This window comes from Idiotropiscis lumnitzeri, chromosome 3 (assembly GCF_059441095.1).
Source record: "Idiotropiscis lumnitzeri isolate Australia: NSW breed Sydney's pygmy pipehorse chromosome 3, RoL_Ilum_1.0, whole genome shotgun sequence".
Classification (NCBI taxonomy): domain Eukaryota; kingdom Metazoa; phylum Chordata; class Actinopteri; order Syngnathiformes; family Syngnathidae; genus Idiotropiscis; species Idiotropiscis lumnitzeri.
In genome coordinates, this window is record NC_142393.1 from 20,978,810 (window position 1) to 20,997,246 (window position 18,437).

Below are 18,437 nucleotides of genomic sequence, written 5' to 3' on the forward strand. Positions count from 1 at the left end.
AACTGGTTGCCAGCCAATCGCAGGGCACACAAAGATGAACAACCATCCGCCCTCACACTCATACCGAGGGGCGAGAGTGGTCAATCAAACTTCCATGCATGTCTTTGGAATGTGAGAGGAAACCGGAGTACCCTGAGAAACCCACGCAGGCACGGGGAGCGCATGCAAACTCCACACGACCTCCGTCCGCACTGTCTGGCCGACGTGCTTACCAGTCGGCCACCGTGCTGCCCATGTTGATGATTAAAATAATGTAAATCACAGTGACCTTTTAGGCCAGGAAAAAGCATTTGTCGAATTATTTGAAAATTATAGGGCACTATTTCCATATATGGGCGTGCATACACTCGGTTTAAAAACTGGTGCATCTTCATTTTTGTGCCCAGACAAGTCTTGTTTCCCCTGTTTGGAAATTTTGTAGACCGCGCTACGCCATGCTGAGTGTCCCCAGGGACCGGGGCAGTTTTCTATTAGACCCACAAGGCATACCCCACAATTTGGTGACAGGAAAAAGACTAGCTTTTAGACCAGGTGAAACCAGGTCTAAGTTGTTGTGCAGATGGTGTAATGTAATTTTGGTGGGCGTAGGCAGACAGATTCTGCTCTCTGTTGATATGTGTGATGGATGTCATCGTATTTTATTTATAAATATGACAAAGGTGTGCATGGAACCCCCCTGAATCACTCGAGACATAAAATCATTGAATGCATTATTAACTCATATACTGCCATTGACGGCTTAAGACGTCAAATATCCATTTTTTTCTTTTTTTTTTTTTACTCCGCTGGTAGTGAATGAATTCATCTTTAAAATATTTTTAATAACAGTTCCAGCAGCCAATTTAACATCATCCACAAGTGGAGATCTTCTCGCCGGTCCTTATAAGCGCACTTCGCACACACAGATCTTCTGCACAGACTCCAATTAGTCCCCTTCTGCCATGTCGGCTGCGCTATCAAGCCTGTGTTTTGTCATGTGGTCTGTGTTCCGTCCCACAATGGCGCAAACCCCCGTTTGTAACTGCACCTATGCTATGCTACGTCTATGAAAATAGCAAAAGAAAGAAAACACCACCGATGCACACAGTTAGACTGCCGTTTGCGGTAGACTTGTGATGGATGTGAAAATAGGGCCCACAGTCAACAATCATTCTATTTGCATCTATGTTGATTAGTTTTGCTCATTTTTAAATTTTTTTGCCTCCCTGCTACTGTACCTTTTTACTAGCCATTTGTGTTACCACCGTGGTAAATTTAAATCATAGCCCTGGAGTCAAGTACCATTATTTAATAATTTAGTCTCGCCTGTTTCTTTTTTCAGGGACCCAAATCAACCCGTCCCACAGGATACAAAGTTCATACACACAAAGCCCAACAGGTTCGAAGAGGTAGCCTGGACCAAGTATAACCCCAAAGACCAGCTCTACCTTCATATTGGTCTCAAACCTCGAGTACGAGACCACTATCGCGCCACCAAGGTTGCCTTCTGGCTGGAGCTGGTGCCGCATCTTCACAATATTAATGAATTCTTCCAGTACGTGTCAACCACAACCAAAATACCTCCGCAAGACACCACACCATACCCTTACACCAAACGCTTCCCAGGCAAAAACAATTGGCCCTCTACCACTCGCCATCCGGGCGTGCCATCCGGCAACACCAAGCACACCACGGACCAGCGCAAAAGCGACGATTTCATCGACGAGTCGACCGTGATGATCGAGACCAAGCGGGATTACTCCACCGAGTTGAGCGTCACCATCGCTGTGGGCGCCTCCCTCCTGTTCTTGAACATCCTGGCCTTCGCCGCGCTATACTACAAAAAAGACAAACGACGTGCCGATTCAACCCGCCACGTCCCCACCCCACAGCATAACTCCACGCCGATCAACGCGCCCTCCGCCGCCAACGACGTGGCCCACCTGCAGAGCGAGGAGATGATGACGCTGCAGATGAAGCAGCAGCAACTGGAGCACGAGCACCAGCGCGAAGCCATGCAAGTCCACGACACGCTGCGCCTCACCTGCCCGCCCGACTACACCCTCACGTTGCGCCGCTCACCCGACGACTTACCGCTGATGACGCCGAGCACCATCACCATGATCCCAAACTCACTGGCTGGCATGCAGCCTCTGCACAACTTCAATACTTTTGGTGGCAGCCAGAACAGTACCAACCTGCCGCACGGCCACTCCACCACACGGGTATAGCTCTGTTGGGATCGGGCTGGGAATTGATTTGACAAAGGCAAATGGAAGTGATGGACTATGTGAAGCACAGACTCCCAAATTTCAGATAGTTATTTTGCTACGCTGCCTTCTTGACAAAGCAAATATAGGAAAAAGTGATGTCTTTTTAACAAAGGAAATATTAATTGTGAATGTCACTATAGAAATAACTTTTTGGAGCTGAGCTTCATGGAGTTTTATGAACAGAAAAACAAAGACAGTGAACGACTGAGTTGCTTTTCATCTTATATAAAAAAAAATTTAAAAAAGTAAACTAATGCATTGCAACTTGGGACAGACCGTTTGGAATCTCCTTGTCATGATTATAAATGTTTCAGACTCCTTCCTGGGTAACGGGAAAATATTGACATCAAAAGTAACCTCCTTGTGACAATTAAAAAAGAAAGGAAAATACTTTTAAGAAGTGTCCTGTTGGTATTTTTAGTTAGGCTGTTTCATTCTGAAGTTTTTCTGTTCAGGTGTAAATACTGTGTATATATATAAAGGCAAGGTATCTTTTCCCCTTCATTCAGTATTTTTTCCTGCACAGGCCAAATAAATTCAGCCTCCGGGAGTTGTACGTTTTGGGCCTCGAAATATTGTTTTGTTGGATTATTTTCTGTCTACAAGGAACTTTTGTCTTTATCAGTTCCAGACGTCTAAGAAAATGGACTCATTTGATCTTTGACTTCCATTCTTTTCCAGAGGTGATTTTTAATTGTATTAATATTATTTATATCTGTCTGCAACAACAATTTGGCCAGAAATGTATAATTACATTTGTTTTTTTTCCCAATAAGTATCAATATTAGTTGTAATGGAATAAATGTTGGAATATATGTTACAAATTTTATTCATATGCTAGCAATATGTAAAGTATTGTGCGAGGCTTGTGATATATTTTGGGTTACGAGGCAAGTGAATGAATGTAAATAGTATTCTATTTATTATGATGAAATGACAACAAAAGATCAGTTGATTTTGTTTTGCATCTGTTTTGCTCCAACTGGGAAGAAAGGACATCTGCTCAATCTATTTAAGAAAAAAAAAAAAAAAACTTGTGACTATAAGTACATTTCAAAATTGTTACTTTATTTTAAAGTATTTGTTTGCTATTTTGCCTTAAGTGATGATAGAAATACTATTTCTGGCTGGACACATGTATAAATTTTTTTCTGCAATGTTTTTTAATAAAATATCAAAGTATTTTCTATAAAGAGAGAGATGGGGGAACTCAAAGTGGGTTTATACTTAAAGGAGGCACAGTTTTATCACGCGTTAGAACAGGTCGCAGGTCTCTTAAAGTGTGACATGCTTTGGTCAAAATATCCCTTGGATCAAGAATAACAACACACGTTTCACCCTCTATTTTTATAGTGTTCTTAAAAGCTGCCTGTTTTGGTGGGACCATGAATTACAACGGGGTGTGCCAATGAAAGTACGCTTTGCATTTCCAAGAGAGGATCGACGATGTTTTCATCTGTGCAGATCACCAAGCTGGTTAACGTGCAGCTATGTGCATGTCATACATGCAGCAAACACAAACACCGAGTTCCAGAGAATGTGCCGATTGACGGAAGCTAATGCTGCTGACTCTTTTGGCTAACACTATTATATGCATGCAATGACAGCTCATCTTATAGTCAGACGCATACTGAGCGTGACGCGACTGAAGCCACTGAGTTGGAAATTATTGTTTGGCTCGAAATGTCCAATTGGAAGAGGATAGCATCGCAACAGCCAATCAAAATGGTGGCTTATACGTCATGTGATCGATCACAAAAGCGGCAGTATTGTTTGCGTTAATGATATAATACATTGTAGAATGCCCGTTATTTACGTACATTTTGTTGATGCCACCTTTTGTCACGATGAGTGAGCGTGCAAATTTAAAATCGGTGAAATGATTTATAAACTCGGATGAGTTGTAACGAGTTTTTAGCGCCCTTTCACCAGCCTGTAAGAGAGCGGGAACTGCGTTGATTGTTGACCGGTCTGGCAGGTGGCGGAGGTCAAGGAAAGTGGTGCTGCCGAGACGGGCTATGACTAGGCTTAGGTAAATGCTCCACTTCCAAGCCTGTTCCATAATAACAGACACAATGGGTGATCTGAAACAACTACTAGTAAGAAAGCTCAGAATTATTCCATTTATTAATCATGGAAAAATGGCTACACACGCAGATTCCCCACGCTTCAGCGCAACTGTGCTTGAGGCTAACCGCGGCACAAAGTGAAGTTTCATCGGCAGATTATGATGACCAGTAATGCATAAACTACAACTAACGACAACTTCATTGCACACTTGCGACCCTGGTGAGGAGAAGTGTTTCCGAAAATGGATGGCTGGATAGCAAAAGCTGTGACACTGCACGGCACCGTTACTGTCAAAATAGTAATTAGGCAGCGGCCGGGGCTGTTCGAGACGGTTTTACCTGGGGTTGCAGGAGGTTCAACTGGGAAGGCAGAGGTTATAATCCCCTCACATGCACACAAATAAGCAACTGATGTCATTTTTAGTCAACACAATTTGACCGTGTCCTGAGACGGATAATAATGTGTTTTTGTTTAATTCATATTCCACAAACGCAATATTTATCAGAATGTTGTTTTTTGGACTGGTGGGGCCATATAGAACATAATATTGCAAAGAATTTGTTTTTCATCAATAAATGCATAAATAAAGGAATATAAAATTGATGTTTCACTATACATTAGGATAAGTCCAGCTTGGAAACTAGATTTTATAAATATTTACTTAGAAACGATCCACTGTTTTCGGCCTCCATTAACTCATTCACTCCCAACTGAGTAAAAAAAAAAGACGTATTTAGCCGTCAATGGTATTGAATGAGTTAAAGAAACACAAAATGTTGGTTGTAATGTCACTAAAAACCTTTGAAGGTTTCATAAAGAGACAGTTTCCCTGGAATGACAAGCTAGATGACGATTTCAGCGACGACAAAAAAAAAAAAAAGGAAACTGAAATCTGCTGCTACTGTCTGGACTCAGGCTATACTAGAAATGTTCATGAACAAAATACTTTGACTCATTTTGACAAGATGATGCAAATTGTCATTAAAAACATTTTATTCATATCCATTTCTTGTCCACACGAAAAGAGAAACCGTTTTAGTTGAGTTGTGTGTTGGTTGGAGGTTGGGAAACGGAGCAGCACTTTCTGCGTGGACGTGTTTTCCTTAAGCTGAAAACGCTGCTCCATCACTCGACAACAGTCCCAGAAATGTCATTCAAGCACCCTTGCCTTCTTTGCTTCCCTAAACTCCCGAAACCGGCATCATTGAGCCTGCAATTTTAATGTAACGTTCAAGATCACGACATACAAGAAAACATCCAATTTTGCGTTTAATTTCATGTCGTAATATGAAGACGGTTTGCATCATGTACCGTGGTTTCATGACTTCCCGAACCATGATGGAAAAAAACTGCCGATTGTTACTTGCTAATGGTACGAGGCGTTTATTTAATTGCGGATGATTTACTGTGCTGGAGTGAAATTTCATTGAAATCCAATGAGAGGAGAGTTGAGAGAAAAAATTATAAACAACATGACGAGCAAGGTTTGAAATAAATATATAAGTGGACATTATACCTTTGACAAAAGTACTTGACCACATTGGTGTCCAGCAATTCGAATGAAACATTTTCAACATCACATTCTTCCAAGAAAATGGAATGTTTTTCATTCAAATTGCCAAAATGCTGGTCAGGGTACTGCCATGTAAACAAATCTAGAAATAATTAGATGCTCAAGCATCATTTAATTTTGGTTATATGATGGCCAGTTGTGGCCTGGTGACAAGCAATAAACGTGAGGAATTGTAAAACATTTCTTGTGTTATTTTAATGAATCCACAATTTGAATACACTGTTGCTGTTAGCCTCTTTTGAAATCCTGCTCACTTAAATGTTTACACAGTTCCATAGTTGTGCACCATGCAAAACTTGAAGTTGAATGCCTGAACCTTTGCACATATGTAAAGATTTTTCGTTCCGCACCAACTAGAACTTTTTCGTCAACATTTTTAAGTATTTCGATTTCAGTATCTAAAATTGCTCATTTATTTTGTCTTTTGGATTCTTTGAGTAGAGGGTGACTTTCCAAGGTCAGTGCTTTGTTTTATTATATATTTTAAATTTATTTTAATAACCCTGCTTAATGTATGAGATCTCGTGAGTTGTTTTTTTTCTCTTTTTGTTTTATTTTGCAAATTGTTCTCTTTTTGTGACGCCAATTAAAAGCAGCGAGTCTCTATGATGGGTGGACAGCTGTGAGACTTTAATTTGGCCTGGTTCTCTTTTCCTTGTTATGCTCACAAGAGGAATCAAATACGCGGTAAAAGTCATGTTGCTACACAATCTGCAGACATTCTCCAGTCCACATATGCGGATATGATGGCGGTTATAGCTTGTAGGACTTGTGGGTCACTGCCAGATGTTATTTCATCTCGCTACTGCAGCATCCCCAAATGAAAAAATGATGCAAGTTGATGAATGTTGGCTTGCTCGCAGGAGGGCAGCAAGCAGCATTTTCATTTGCCAGATGCGGGAGGTAACAAATTGGGTTTCCCTCTTCAAGTGTAAAGGCTTCTGCCTCATACCTTGAAATCTAATCATGATCTTCTTCTTTCAGACAGTACTGGTTGATATTATTTGCTCTTAATTCCCCTCCACAATAACGCTAGACCCAGATATTGGTTTTAATATTTGGTTTAACCAAACCTCCCACCTCAAAGTGCACACCATCAATAGTGTGGCGTTAGTCCATTCAATTAACTTTTGAATGAAAGTAAAGGAAAATTATTAATAGTAAAATTAGTTGTTGCATAATACATTTTAGATATTAAATTTTAGATTCAGACAGCACTGGGTTACCTGAATAGAATAACAAATTGATGTGGTTTTGTCATCAAAAACAAAAAAATATAAATAATAAATAATAGATTTACTGGTCACACTTGCAATCGTGGATGATTAATTTATTTAGGATGTGTCATATTTTACGAGTAAAATGCAACCATCTAGGGGCCATCTGGAGCCCTTTCTATTGTCACGATTGATATTTTGGCTATTTCAAAAGTTTATTTTTTTTTCTGTATTTACCTGTAAAAATAAATTGGTTTACTTTGCACATTTGCCTCTTCTAATAAGTGACAAAAAATCTGAAATATGAGATGATATACACACCAAAAAAAAAACGATAGTGACAGACATGACAACAATGTCTGATTTAAGGAAGGAGGCGGGTCTCGTTTTTCTGCAGTGGACGCCATCATATGGAGACAACATCCTTGTGACTTAATAGCGGTACCTGGCGGCCCTTCGGAAGTTTTCACTGTGCTTCAGATAGACCACTTCAGGCCTGCTCATTGATCATTCCTGGATGTTCACCATCCTTAACTAGTCTGAACTTGAATCATTTCTTTCACGTTTGGAAGCTCTCTGTCCCCTGGCAGTCTGTTGGCACCCCAAGGGAGACAGTTTACGCTCGCCCATCAGTGGGCTTCCCCCTCCCTTTGATGAATCTTACACTTGTGTAATCATCGACATATCCATACATAATGCGATCAGAACATGCCCTGCCGTTTGAAGACATTTTGCTTTATTTGGGAACCGCGTGAGTCTTCATCCAACACATTCTGAGAAATACTGTTTGGTGAGTAAGCATGGACTCATCTGTCAGCACCACAGGAGGAGAAAGCCGAGTGACTTTTTGTTCATTGAGATAAACTATGATTCTGCCTGGTATACACTTCCTCCAACAGAATTAATTCCTGCAGTGAGGCTAGATGAATGATCTCAAGTGCGCCACAGCGTTTGTTGTAGTGTGGAATTTTTATTCCAAAAGAAGCAGCAACGTCAGTCTTCACAGCGTTCACAGTGATTAAAGAGAAGTAGCGGCTTTGCAGCCGCTAACACAGAAACACCAGGATAAAAAATAATGTGGCGGGGAGGCAAAGAAAAAAAAAACACAATCAACTATGAGCTGACAAAGCCTGAACAAAAAACTGCCCCAAAAAAAAAAAAAAAGAAATAGATGGAGGCTAATGAGACAACAAAACCCAGCTGGACACAAGTAGAAAGAAGTTGCTGATTGATGGAAATATGAGCGCATCCATTGAAGAAGCATAACTCAGCGTCCTTTTTGTTTGCCCAGTATCTTCTTTTATTGTGTGCTTTATCTTGCGTCAGTAAACACCTTCCCCAAAACGCTCCAGTTCTGTTTCATCAGAAAATGACACTTCACCAAATAGGAAAAACGGAGGCGTTTCAGTCATGTTTCTGCTTTCAGCAATCTTTGTGGGTGCCGATAAAATCTCAAGAAAACCAGAGCATCCTGGAGCAAAATATTATGCCTAGTATTACAAAGCTACAGTTGATGTAACTGGATAATGACCCTAAAGACAGTTTAGGATGGACACAAGAATGGCGAAGAATATATATAACATGTATATATGTATATATGTGCCGAAGTAGTTTTGATACCTTGGTTAGCTAGTCGTTCACCACAAATTAATTGAGTTGCTGTGGTGCATGGTTGTCACCTGTTATGATGAAACAGTAACTTTGGAAGGAATTTTGCCAAAGTCTTTTAAATGTTTTGTGACCCATCTGCATCCCCATTGTTTCCCCATTTCTTGCAGAAAAAAAAAATCCCGTGGTTGTTGGTTTTGGCGCATTTATTGCAAGGAGTTAAACAATTGCTTTTTAAAATAAAATCTTTATGAGACTGATTGGACTCAAAACAACCAACTAAAGTTTGGGACCTCCTGACATAGGCGTTGGGTTTCATCTTTATTATGTGGACCGGGAATGCAGCACTTCACCCGTTGAGCAAGAGATGCAACAAGCTGCAAACAGGAAAGAAGAACGCGCCAGTTGGTGCAACCAGTGTGTGGTGGGAGCTCTAATGTCAACAAATGAGCTGCCAGCCATGGAAAAGACGTCCTACCTTGAGCACAGCCGGCTAATAAATGAATCATACTCAATCAATGCACCTTCCACCGCTACTGTAAGCAATTTGGAGCTTTGCGGGCTTGGGAGGACCCACGCTTGTACTGTACTCTGTTGAATTACTAACAAGACAGATTGTACATCGAAAAAGATTCTAAGAGCAGCGAGAAGGCCAAAGTTCAGTCAGGCATTCGTTCATTGCCATTAGGACAAGCTGTCTGAGGCACATTATTTAATAAGTGTCAATGTGCTCATATTACATCTATAATGAACATTTGGCTCCATCTGTTGTTTGTTTTTTATCTCATGATGGGCAGGGTACCAACTGGTGGCAAGCTGCGATAGCCGCGTAGTAATCTCTCTCAACCAGTATGAGATCAATTCTCAAAAATAGTTTTTTTCATTTCGTTGGTTCCTTGAGTTAAGAATTTAATTTTATAAAATAATGTTGAAATTAGTTGAAATTCCAATATTCTGTCCCCTCCCCCAAAAAAAACAAGTTTTTTTTTTAATGTCCTTTTACAGGGGAAATTAGCACTCTATATTACCTTTATAAAAACGCACGATGATAACATAAATAAAATACAAATAATTACATAGTTTTATGATTAATTAATTATGGCTCATTCGGTTGTGCATGGATTGGCCATCACAGGAAGGTTATTGGAAGACAAAAATTCATTACTCCTGGAAATGACTCAGTAAGCATCCATATTCAATGTTTTTTTTTTTTTTTAATCAGATCATTAAGAATATTTTTAAATTTGTGGTAAAGAATTCATGAATAACAATGAGGTAATGAGTAGCGCCGTGCAATGGATCATAACTGAGATCAACTTTTTGGATTTTGTCAAAACCTTTTTTTTTTTTTTTTGATACATGGGGCACTGTGACTTATTTCCCCAAATGGAAATTTGTCATGGACACTCAACTGGTCATGCAGTTTACATTTGGCAGCACACCACGGCGACACACATCAACCAGACAGGTTGCACCCACATCAAGGGTGATAAAACAGGCGCAGTCCCGGAATAACTAAATAATTTCAGTAAACACTAACCTACATATTTTCTCTTCATGATCTTAATAGATGTGCATATAAAAGAATATTCGTAACGGTTCAGCCTGCTCCTAGGATCTCTAAATCTCCTGCCAGAAGGAAGAAGCTGCTACTCTGGGTAGAGCATCTGAGTTTGATCAGACAGTATTTTTCAAGCCTGTCTAATAATGGATTGTTCATAAATAGTGATTGAGAGAAGGATGATTATTAGTGCCCATCATTTTCATGGCAAGGGATTTGCACAATACGTTCATTGCAGATGAGCACCAGCCTCAAGTCATTCAGAACTTTAAAAATGAACACCATTTCTTCAGTTTTCTTTCGATTTAGCATCAGGAAATTAGAGTCCCACCGTGAACTGCCATCATTGTGCAACAAACCCAGGATGCCAGCGTCATCTGAATATTTGATGATGTAATTATTAGGGTGGACTTTTATACAATCGTTAGTATATAATGTAAAGAGCATAGGTGAGCAAGATATGCCTGAGGGGCAGCAGTGCTGGAGAGTCTGAACTCAGAGAGCACATTATTAACTCTGACATGCTGCACACGGTTAGTTAGAAAGGACATAAGTCATATTCATTTGCATATTCTTTAGTTTTCTCAATCAGTAAATGTGGCTGCAGCGTATTAAGCGCTGAGCTAAAATCTACAAACATAAGCTTTGGGGTCTTCCGGATTTTTTTGTGACCAGATGAGTAATCGTATTAATTGCTTCATCTGTGTCATGCCCCTGCTTATCAGCAAATTGAAAAGGATCAAGTCGTGAGTTGACATCCTTCTTGAGTGAGGGCATGATTCTCTGAAAACATTTTATTTGTTAGTGCAACAGGATCAAAATCATTATTTTCCTTTTTACGATTTTTTTTCTTTGGTTCCGTAATATCGCTGATTTCTTCCAGCAAGTGGGAACGGTGTGCTTATTGCTGCCCTACAGATTTTTGAAAGACAGGACACAGTGCAGGTGAGAGTTCGTCCGCACAGATTTTAAAAAGAAATGCGGAAATGTCGTCTGGCCCTGTGGCTTCCTTGGCAACACTGTTTTTGAAAAATGACTGGACCTCTTCGGGGTCAATCATCAGCTTCGTAGAGTTCATAGCGTGAACTTTTTGTTCAATTGTATCTTTATGTCTCTTTCTCCCTTCCCTGAGCATGCAGTATTTTTTTTTGTTTAGTTTTTTTGTTACAGTTTTTAGTTGCATTCTCTCCTGGTTCTAAAATGCCAACTTTTTACAATTGTTGCACTCGTTCACCTCTTTGGTTATGTAAAGTTTATTGTTTTGGTATATAATTATTTCTTTATGAGGTATGACAATGTCCACATATAAATGGATGTAATCAGAAACAGTCTCAGTAGCATCATTCACATCCATGTCATAAAATATGCTCCATTCCTTCGACAGAAAGCATTATTTAAAAGCCTCAATGCTGTCGCTGGTCTGAGTTATTAACACTTTCGCTTTGCAGTTTGCTGCATGTGAGAGCAATTCTGTAGGTGAGGATGAGATACACCATATTGTGGTCAGAATTTGAGAGTGGGGAGGTTGGCTCTATCTACATAAGCATTGCTAACGTTACCAAAGCATGTATCCAATTTTTTGTCCCCTTGGTAACCACATTTAATGTATTGTTGGAAACCGAGATGTGATAACTTGAGTTTGCATTGTTTGAAATCTCCTAAAATGTTATTCGTTAGCCCATCTATGGCATTTTGTATTGTTAGAATTCATCTCAGAAATTTGCTAAGGCAAAGTTATGTGGTTGTTTTAAATACTCAGCATCTAATTCATCTTTGTCTGATGTTTACCTTGACAGTAAAATTCAACTGGGAGTGGCGTTAAACTTAAAACCTCCTTTTTGAAGAATTGTTCCGTAACCATGATCAGGCGTCTTGGATTGTTGTAGTTCAGTCATATTGATCATAGGGCGTAAGGCACAATATATTGGGAAATTGGGTAAACAAAAACTGAAGGGACCCGACCAATGTCTTGACACATATCCATTCTACTAATTAATCCTAATAAATAAATTAAACAAAAATGGAATGGCACAGATAGCAGTTTGGAATGAAAATGCAGTTTGCGGCCCATTTCAACACGGTTATCTTGCTGCTTGACATAATATTGGCATGGTAGACAATCGAGTCAGTACACAATAGAGTGTCATGTCAATATCCTCATTTTATATTTGCATTTTTGGAAAAGGGATACTATGTGGTCATACTTGTTTCTTCTTCCAACAAAGTGTCGCCTCCATGCAATGAATGCAAAGTTAGGCTTAGTTTCTGCAAATCAAACAAACAAACAAACAAACAAACCAAAACAGCCCTACACCTGAGCAGAGGAGTGAAAAGCAGGGATTTCTTTCCACCGGCTTGGATTTGTCTCAGCTTTTGTGTCTTGATGTAGGCCAGGTGTGAAGAGATTTACCCACTTGCAGTCTTGCAAATCCTCACCTTCAAACTTAATTAAATCAAATCGATTGGATCGAGAGCAGATGTGCTTTCCGAGCCGCGGTAATCAGAAGAGACACGGTATATCTGAAGGATTATTTGTTAGGTTTTTCCACTGCGGTTGCCATAATCCACTCACCGTTTAATTTATGCTTTGAAAGCTCCTATTGTTTAGGACTTGTTTGTTTTGTGGATTACTGTGTTTAGGATGTGTTTGTTAGGTTTCCTTTCAGAGCACCCACAGACCACATCTGCCTACCTTGGCCATTCAGGGTGGTGGGAATTAGAGACTACCCGCGACATGACATTTTAGTGATTCATACATGACTGTGATGAGCAGTAAATAAGAAACAATTAGGATCAACATGAAGTGTACATTTTGAACTCAAAAAGAAAATAGTGCAAATGGACATGGCATATTTATGGTGCAAAATCCTCGCAATAGGTTTTGCTTTTTCAAAACAATATACTACTTGAAAAATAAGATTCGGACCGGAGAGGCCAGGTTTTGATTTTAAACTTGTACATACCATACTGCTGACCTGGGCCCCCTTTTCTAAACGCAACAATCTCGAACTTGGGTCTTAAATTGCGCAGCAATTTTAAATTGGACCGGCAAATCTGAGCAGTTTTAAATCCATCTCCGGCAGCTGGCCAAGGAAAAGCCTCTCACTTCGCAACACCAATTTGAAACAGAAATGCATGCCATTGTCACATATTGGCTGCATTATTGAAATGTGCTTTATTTTGGATTCAGCCAGTCCTCCCTCAAGCGTCTCCAGGTGGTCCAAAATGCTGCTGCCCGTCTCCTAACTGGTGCTCATAGAACACATAACTCTGGAATCCCTTTACTGGCTCCCAGTAAAGTTCTTTTTAAGATTATTTTATTTGTTTTCAAATTGTTTAACGGTCATACCTCGCCGTACTGCTATATAATATATATATATATATATATATATATATATATTAATCCATTGTATCCCACATCAATCATGTTGGTCCCCGTCGATGCATAATGGGCTTCAGGGGCAAAGGTCACGGCGTTCCTGAACAGCCTGTCAAATCTCGGTGGAGAGGAATAGAAAATCACGAGGCTCATTTAGTCTTGTGACACCGAGGACCTTCATTTACATGCCGCTGCATGATCCTCAGTACTCTATCAAATGGCCTGAGGTGAACAACCAAGGTGAATAAATTGGATGGTTAACTGGTATGGATATTTGGTTTCAGGCTTGGTGAGAGTGCTGAATGTGCGAGTGAGAATGCGCCTCCGCAATTTAAAACTCTCTGCCTATTACGCTCAATAATCAAGTCCTCTTTCCGTCCTGTCAGCTCACTGATAAATTGGTTAAAGTACAAATCTAAAAGGTGACAGCGCTCTGCGGACATAATGGATTAGAAATGACAAGGAGGATAGTCGAGCTATAAAATGATAATCTGAGAGACAGAAAGTTGCTGGTCCTCAGGAGTACTTTGTTACCACCTGCTTAGAAATTGACTTGAGAGCCATTAGCCGCATGTTCCTTTTGCAATGGTCTGTTGATTTTGGTTTAATATTTAGTTTTTCCTTGTGCTCCTTTGTCTTGTCAGCTGATTGTGTTCACCTATGCTGGTCGTCCCATTCCCGAGTGTTAACCAATCAGCTCCCTCCAACCCTTTGTGTCTTGAAATGCCAATATGTATCCTAATTTTTTTTCTTATCTTCCAAAAATATTGCTAAATAACTTGGGCAATTATGTTATACGACCAATAATTTTCCCGTAGGAAGTAATGCAATTGATAATGACCCATTCCAAGGTCAAGCTGTTATAAATTTATCAATTAATAATAAATGACAAATCTTTTAATCTGGCCAAGCAATAAGAACAGATACTTAAAAATTTGGTAAGCATACATATAAATTAACCACTGTTCATTTGAAATCAGAAATCATAATAAAACAAATTCAGTCGGAAAAAGTGAACAAGCAAATGCCTTTATTTTTTTCATTCAAGTAAGTCAATTAATAATAATAATAATAATAATAATGCCTTTATTAGTCCCACAATGGGGAAATTTGAGATTCGAACCCAGGCCTCCTGGGGAGACTGGGTCCTGAACGCGGCGCCTTAGACCACTCGGCCATCCTGGCAGCCACGAGTTTCGAACCCAGGCCTCCTGGGGAGACTGGGTCCGGAACGCGGCGCCTTAGACCACTCGGCCACAATCAACAGCCACAAGTCTGCCACTGTTGCTTCTTTCCACAGATGCACATTAATCATTTCCACATCAGCCACCCCGGCTGCCACTTGCGTCTGAAAATGACACCAGTGCTCTATTTTGCCGACATTGTGACTAACTTTCACCTTCAATTGAGAAGACATTCACTTGTTTTGTTTTAATGTCTCTGTTTTCCTTGCTTGTCTTGAAACTTTGAATTTTGAATGTGCCAAATACAACGTTCGAGACAGAACTTTGCTGATATTTTATATTTTTTTTCAAATTACAGGACTTCCGAGGTACCACTGTGTGTTTCATTACTCAACTTCAAATTAACTAATACATCTTGAAGTGGTTGAGGTCAAGGGTTCTAAATCACGTGACCAAAGATGGCCCAAGATTCATATCTGCACTTTAGGAACATTTTTCCTTATACTCTCAAGGATTAATTATCACTTGAAATCGGAGCAGGAAGGTTTGGGATTTTGAGCAACATCTGTTGAGCGATCCTTATGGTAGCTTGAGAGGATCAATACGAGCCCCCTGGTCATATCCCCAGCACACCCATGAGTGGCAGCCCATCTAGTTGCAGGACATGGAGCGTTTACTGAGCCACCCCCACAGCTGCACATTATTATTATTATTATTTTTTTTTTAAGCATGAGTAAAAGGGGATATGGCGAGGGGAAGTAATAATTCCTTGATGGCAGCCAAGTTCTCCAGAGATGACCTAGACTGAGTATTGCTCCTGGCAGCCACAATTATCATTCGGCTTGACTCAATGACTCTGTTTGATATCTGCCAAGGTAATTTAGTGGGAAATATTGAACTGAGATTTTTTTTTTTTTTTTCACCCCCTCTGCATCGTGAATGCAATGAAGACGCTTTCAGCGCCGGCAGTGTTCTGCATCATCATCTCTCTCTCTCTGCAACAACATTTGTTTAAGGGTTTGTGAACTGGTATAAAAAAGGTCCTTGAGCAATATTTACTATACGTGATGTTGGTTCGGATGATGGCGGTATTAAAATATGCATGGAATGAGGAGAAGGTTAAGGTCATCCAAAGATGTTTATTATGACAGTGTTGAAAGTATGCCGCAACGTAAATTGGGTTACATGACGTTTACTGAATGCACATTTGTGATATAGTCGGTACACCATAAAATATCATGAACGTGAATAACCTCAATGGAGACTGGAGCATGCACTGAAAGCCGAGGCACACAAGCGATGGTGAGTGACGGGGCTTGCAAACCGTGCAGCGCCTCTAAGATAGTTTGGAGCCGTGATCAAGGTCACCTCTCGTCGTGATCCATACTATCGCTTCAAAACTAGTTTTGCAATTTCTCTCTATCTGCAGCTGGACTAGAACCGATGAAGCGCAGATTCCGAAAACAGAGTTGCCAGAGGTGAACATGATGGGATTTAGGTTTTTATGTGCATTTTGATGCAACATGGGTTTCTGTAGTACATGACTGACTTGGACATGCCAACGCAGTTCATGCAATCTTACAGCATTGAATTTTTGAGGGAATTGAATTTTACTTTTCTTATTGAGTTCATGTGCGGATTATGCCGCCCTCGTAAAAATAATCAATAATACAGAAAATATTAGTGTAAATTCAACTTATCTTTTTTAAGCATAACCATGACAAACGGCACATCCGATGTGGATTAGTTTCCTGAGCACATCCTGTGGTAATGTTCATCATGCTCAGCCAATAATCAACAGCCACAAGTCTGCCACTGTTGCTTCTTTCCACAGATGCACATTAATCATTTCCACATCAGCCACCCCGGCTGCCACTTGCGTCTGAAAATGACACCAGTGCTCTATTTTGCCGACATTGTGACTAACTTTCACCTTCAGCTTACTGTTGCACCTGAATAACATCTCATAAGATATGAATGATTCAATCAAGATAATAGTTTTCTCCAAAAAGAAGTTCTGCATGTTTCAACAACCTAAAAAAAATACCAAATCAACAGTGACGTTACATCGCATCAATAAATATGCAAGCACCCGTAAGCTTTCCCCAATTAGCATGTGTGCTTGCGCAGATGGTTTTAAAATAAAGGATGATTAGAATTTGTGTGAAGTGAAAAGTGCTGACCAAGCGGGCTCTTGCATCTTTCTGGAAGAAAGGGAAGTAAAAAGCAAAGGATGGAAAGCCGAGTTGGTAAAAATCCCAGAGGTAGCGCCCTTTGTGTGAATACAGCTTTGTCATTACTTGCAACAATTCACACAATACAAAAACACATTTTGCAGTTGTTCAGGCCAATATTTTGTCAGTTGTTTAGTTCATATATTAATGTCCAAAATAGTAGTTGAATGAATGTTTACTCTCACAAAAAAATGCTAGCAAACAACAAATTGGCAACAGGCATAAAAGTGGTGGAGACTTCCATTTTTGGAGTGGATTTTGTGCTTTACAGAGTTGCGATGGTTGTGAAAATTTGGGGGAACAAATGAAGTTTGAAGTGTTGAATTGGAAGTTTTAGTGTAAGATAAACAAAGCCGTAAGCCAAAGAGTTAGGCAGCAAACTCCACCTGTGATTTAGCCATCTCAGGGGGCGGCCATTTTGTCACGTTTTGTCGCCTGAAAAATCACAGTTGCTGAGGTCTCAGCCAACAATCAATCATGACTCAGTTCCAGAAAACAGGTGAGCCACGATTCGTCATTACCTGAGCCCTGAACCGCAGTGATATCATTTTCAGTCGGCAAAAAGTAACAAAATGGCTGTCCCCGAGATGGCTGATTGAAATCTGCATATCCAAACTACTTTGTAGTTTTGTCTTGGTGGCTATCAAAGCAAAATAAAATCCTGCCTCACAAATATAGGAGTTTGCAGATGAAACTAGGATGAAGGATACCCGAGTATTGTGTTTTGACTTTAATCCATAAGGCAAAGAGGTTTAAAACATGGATCCCAGATCAGTATCATTTACAACCTCAAGAAGTTCTTCGACTTAGAGTAGAGAAGGAGTTGCTTCACCTGGCTTCTTCACAAGTGGGTTATGGATCAATTTCTTTTCCATTCCAGAATCTTTTGTGACGGGGGGGATAATGCTGAACCTCTTTTGAAAGCTACACCGGTGAGTCCTACACCTGCTGGGAGAATGGAGTTCATGTTCTTTTTCCATAATTCCAGGTTGGTGTTCGAGAGCTGCAATCTTATCTTATCATTTGAAGGCAGTGGTCAACTATCCTTTATTTGAAAGATTGAGTCTGTCGAGCAGGTTTCATCAGTGTCACACAGGTAATCATGTTTTAAGTGAACTCTCATATTTCACAAACTAGTCAAGAAAGCCATGTAGTGTTCCGCGTGTTCAAGAAAAGGCATTTTTCTTCAGCTTTCATCTCCTCACAGAGCTGCTCAAACTGATGCCAATTAAGGGTGTGTGCTTTATTGTGATTAACATTAACCGTATCTTGCAAAACACTATCAAGCTCAAATGACATTTTTCAGCTGTCATTGCAAAAAAACAACCACTTGCCAAATGTGGGCACTTGACCCTTTTT

At 40.1% G+C, this 18,437-nt stretch overlaps 1 protein-coding gene across 1 annotated transcript in view; it reads left to right on the top strand.

The window, feature by feature from the left end:
• nlgn4xa (neuroligin 4 X-linked a) overlaps positions 1-4,087 on the top strand; it is a 60,721-nt gene extending 56,634 nt beyond the window's left edge. The window contains exon 6 of the mRNA XM_088291013.1: positions 1,322-4,087. Within this exon, the coding sequence (XP_088147139.1) occupies positions 1,322-2,210 (889 nt within the window). The 3' untranslated portion in view covers positions 2,211-4,087. The remainder of the gene's footprint in view (positions 1-1,321) is intronic.
• The last annotated feature ends 14,350 nt before the right edge of the window (positions 4,088-18,437 follow it).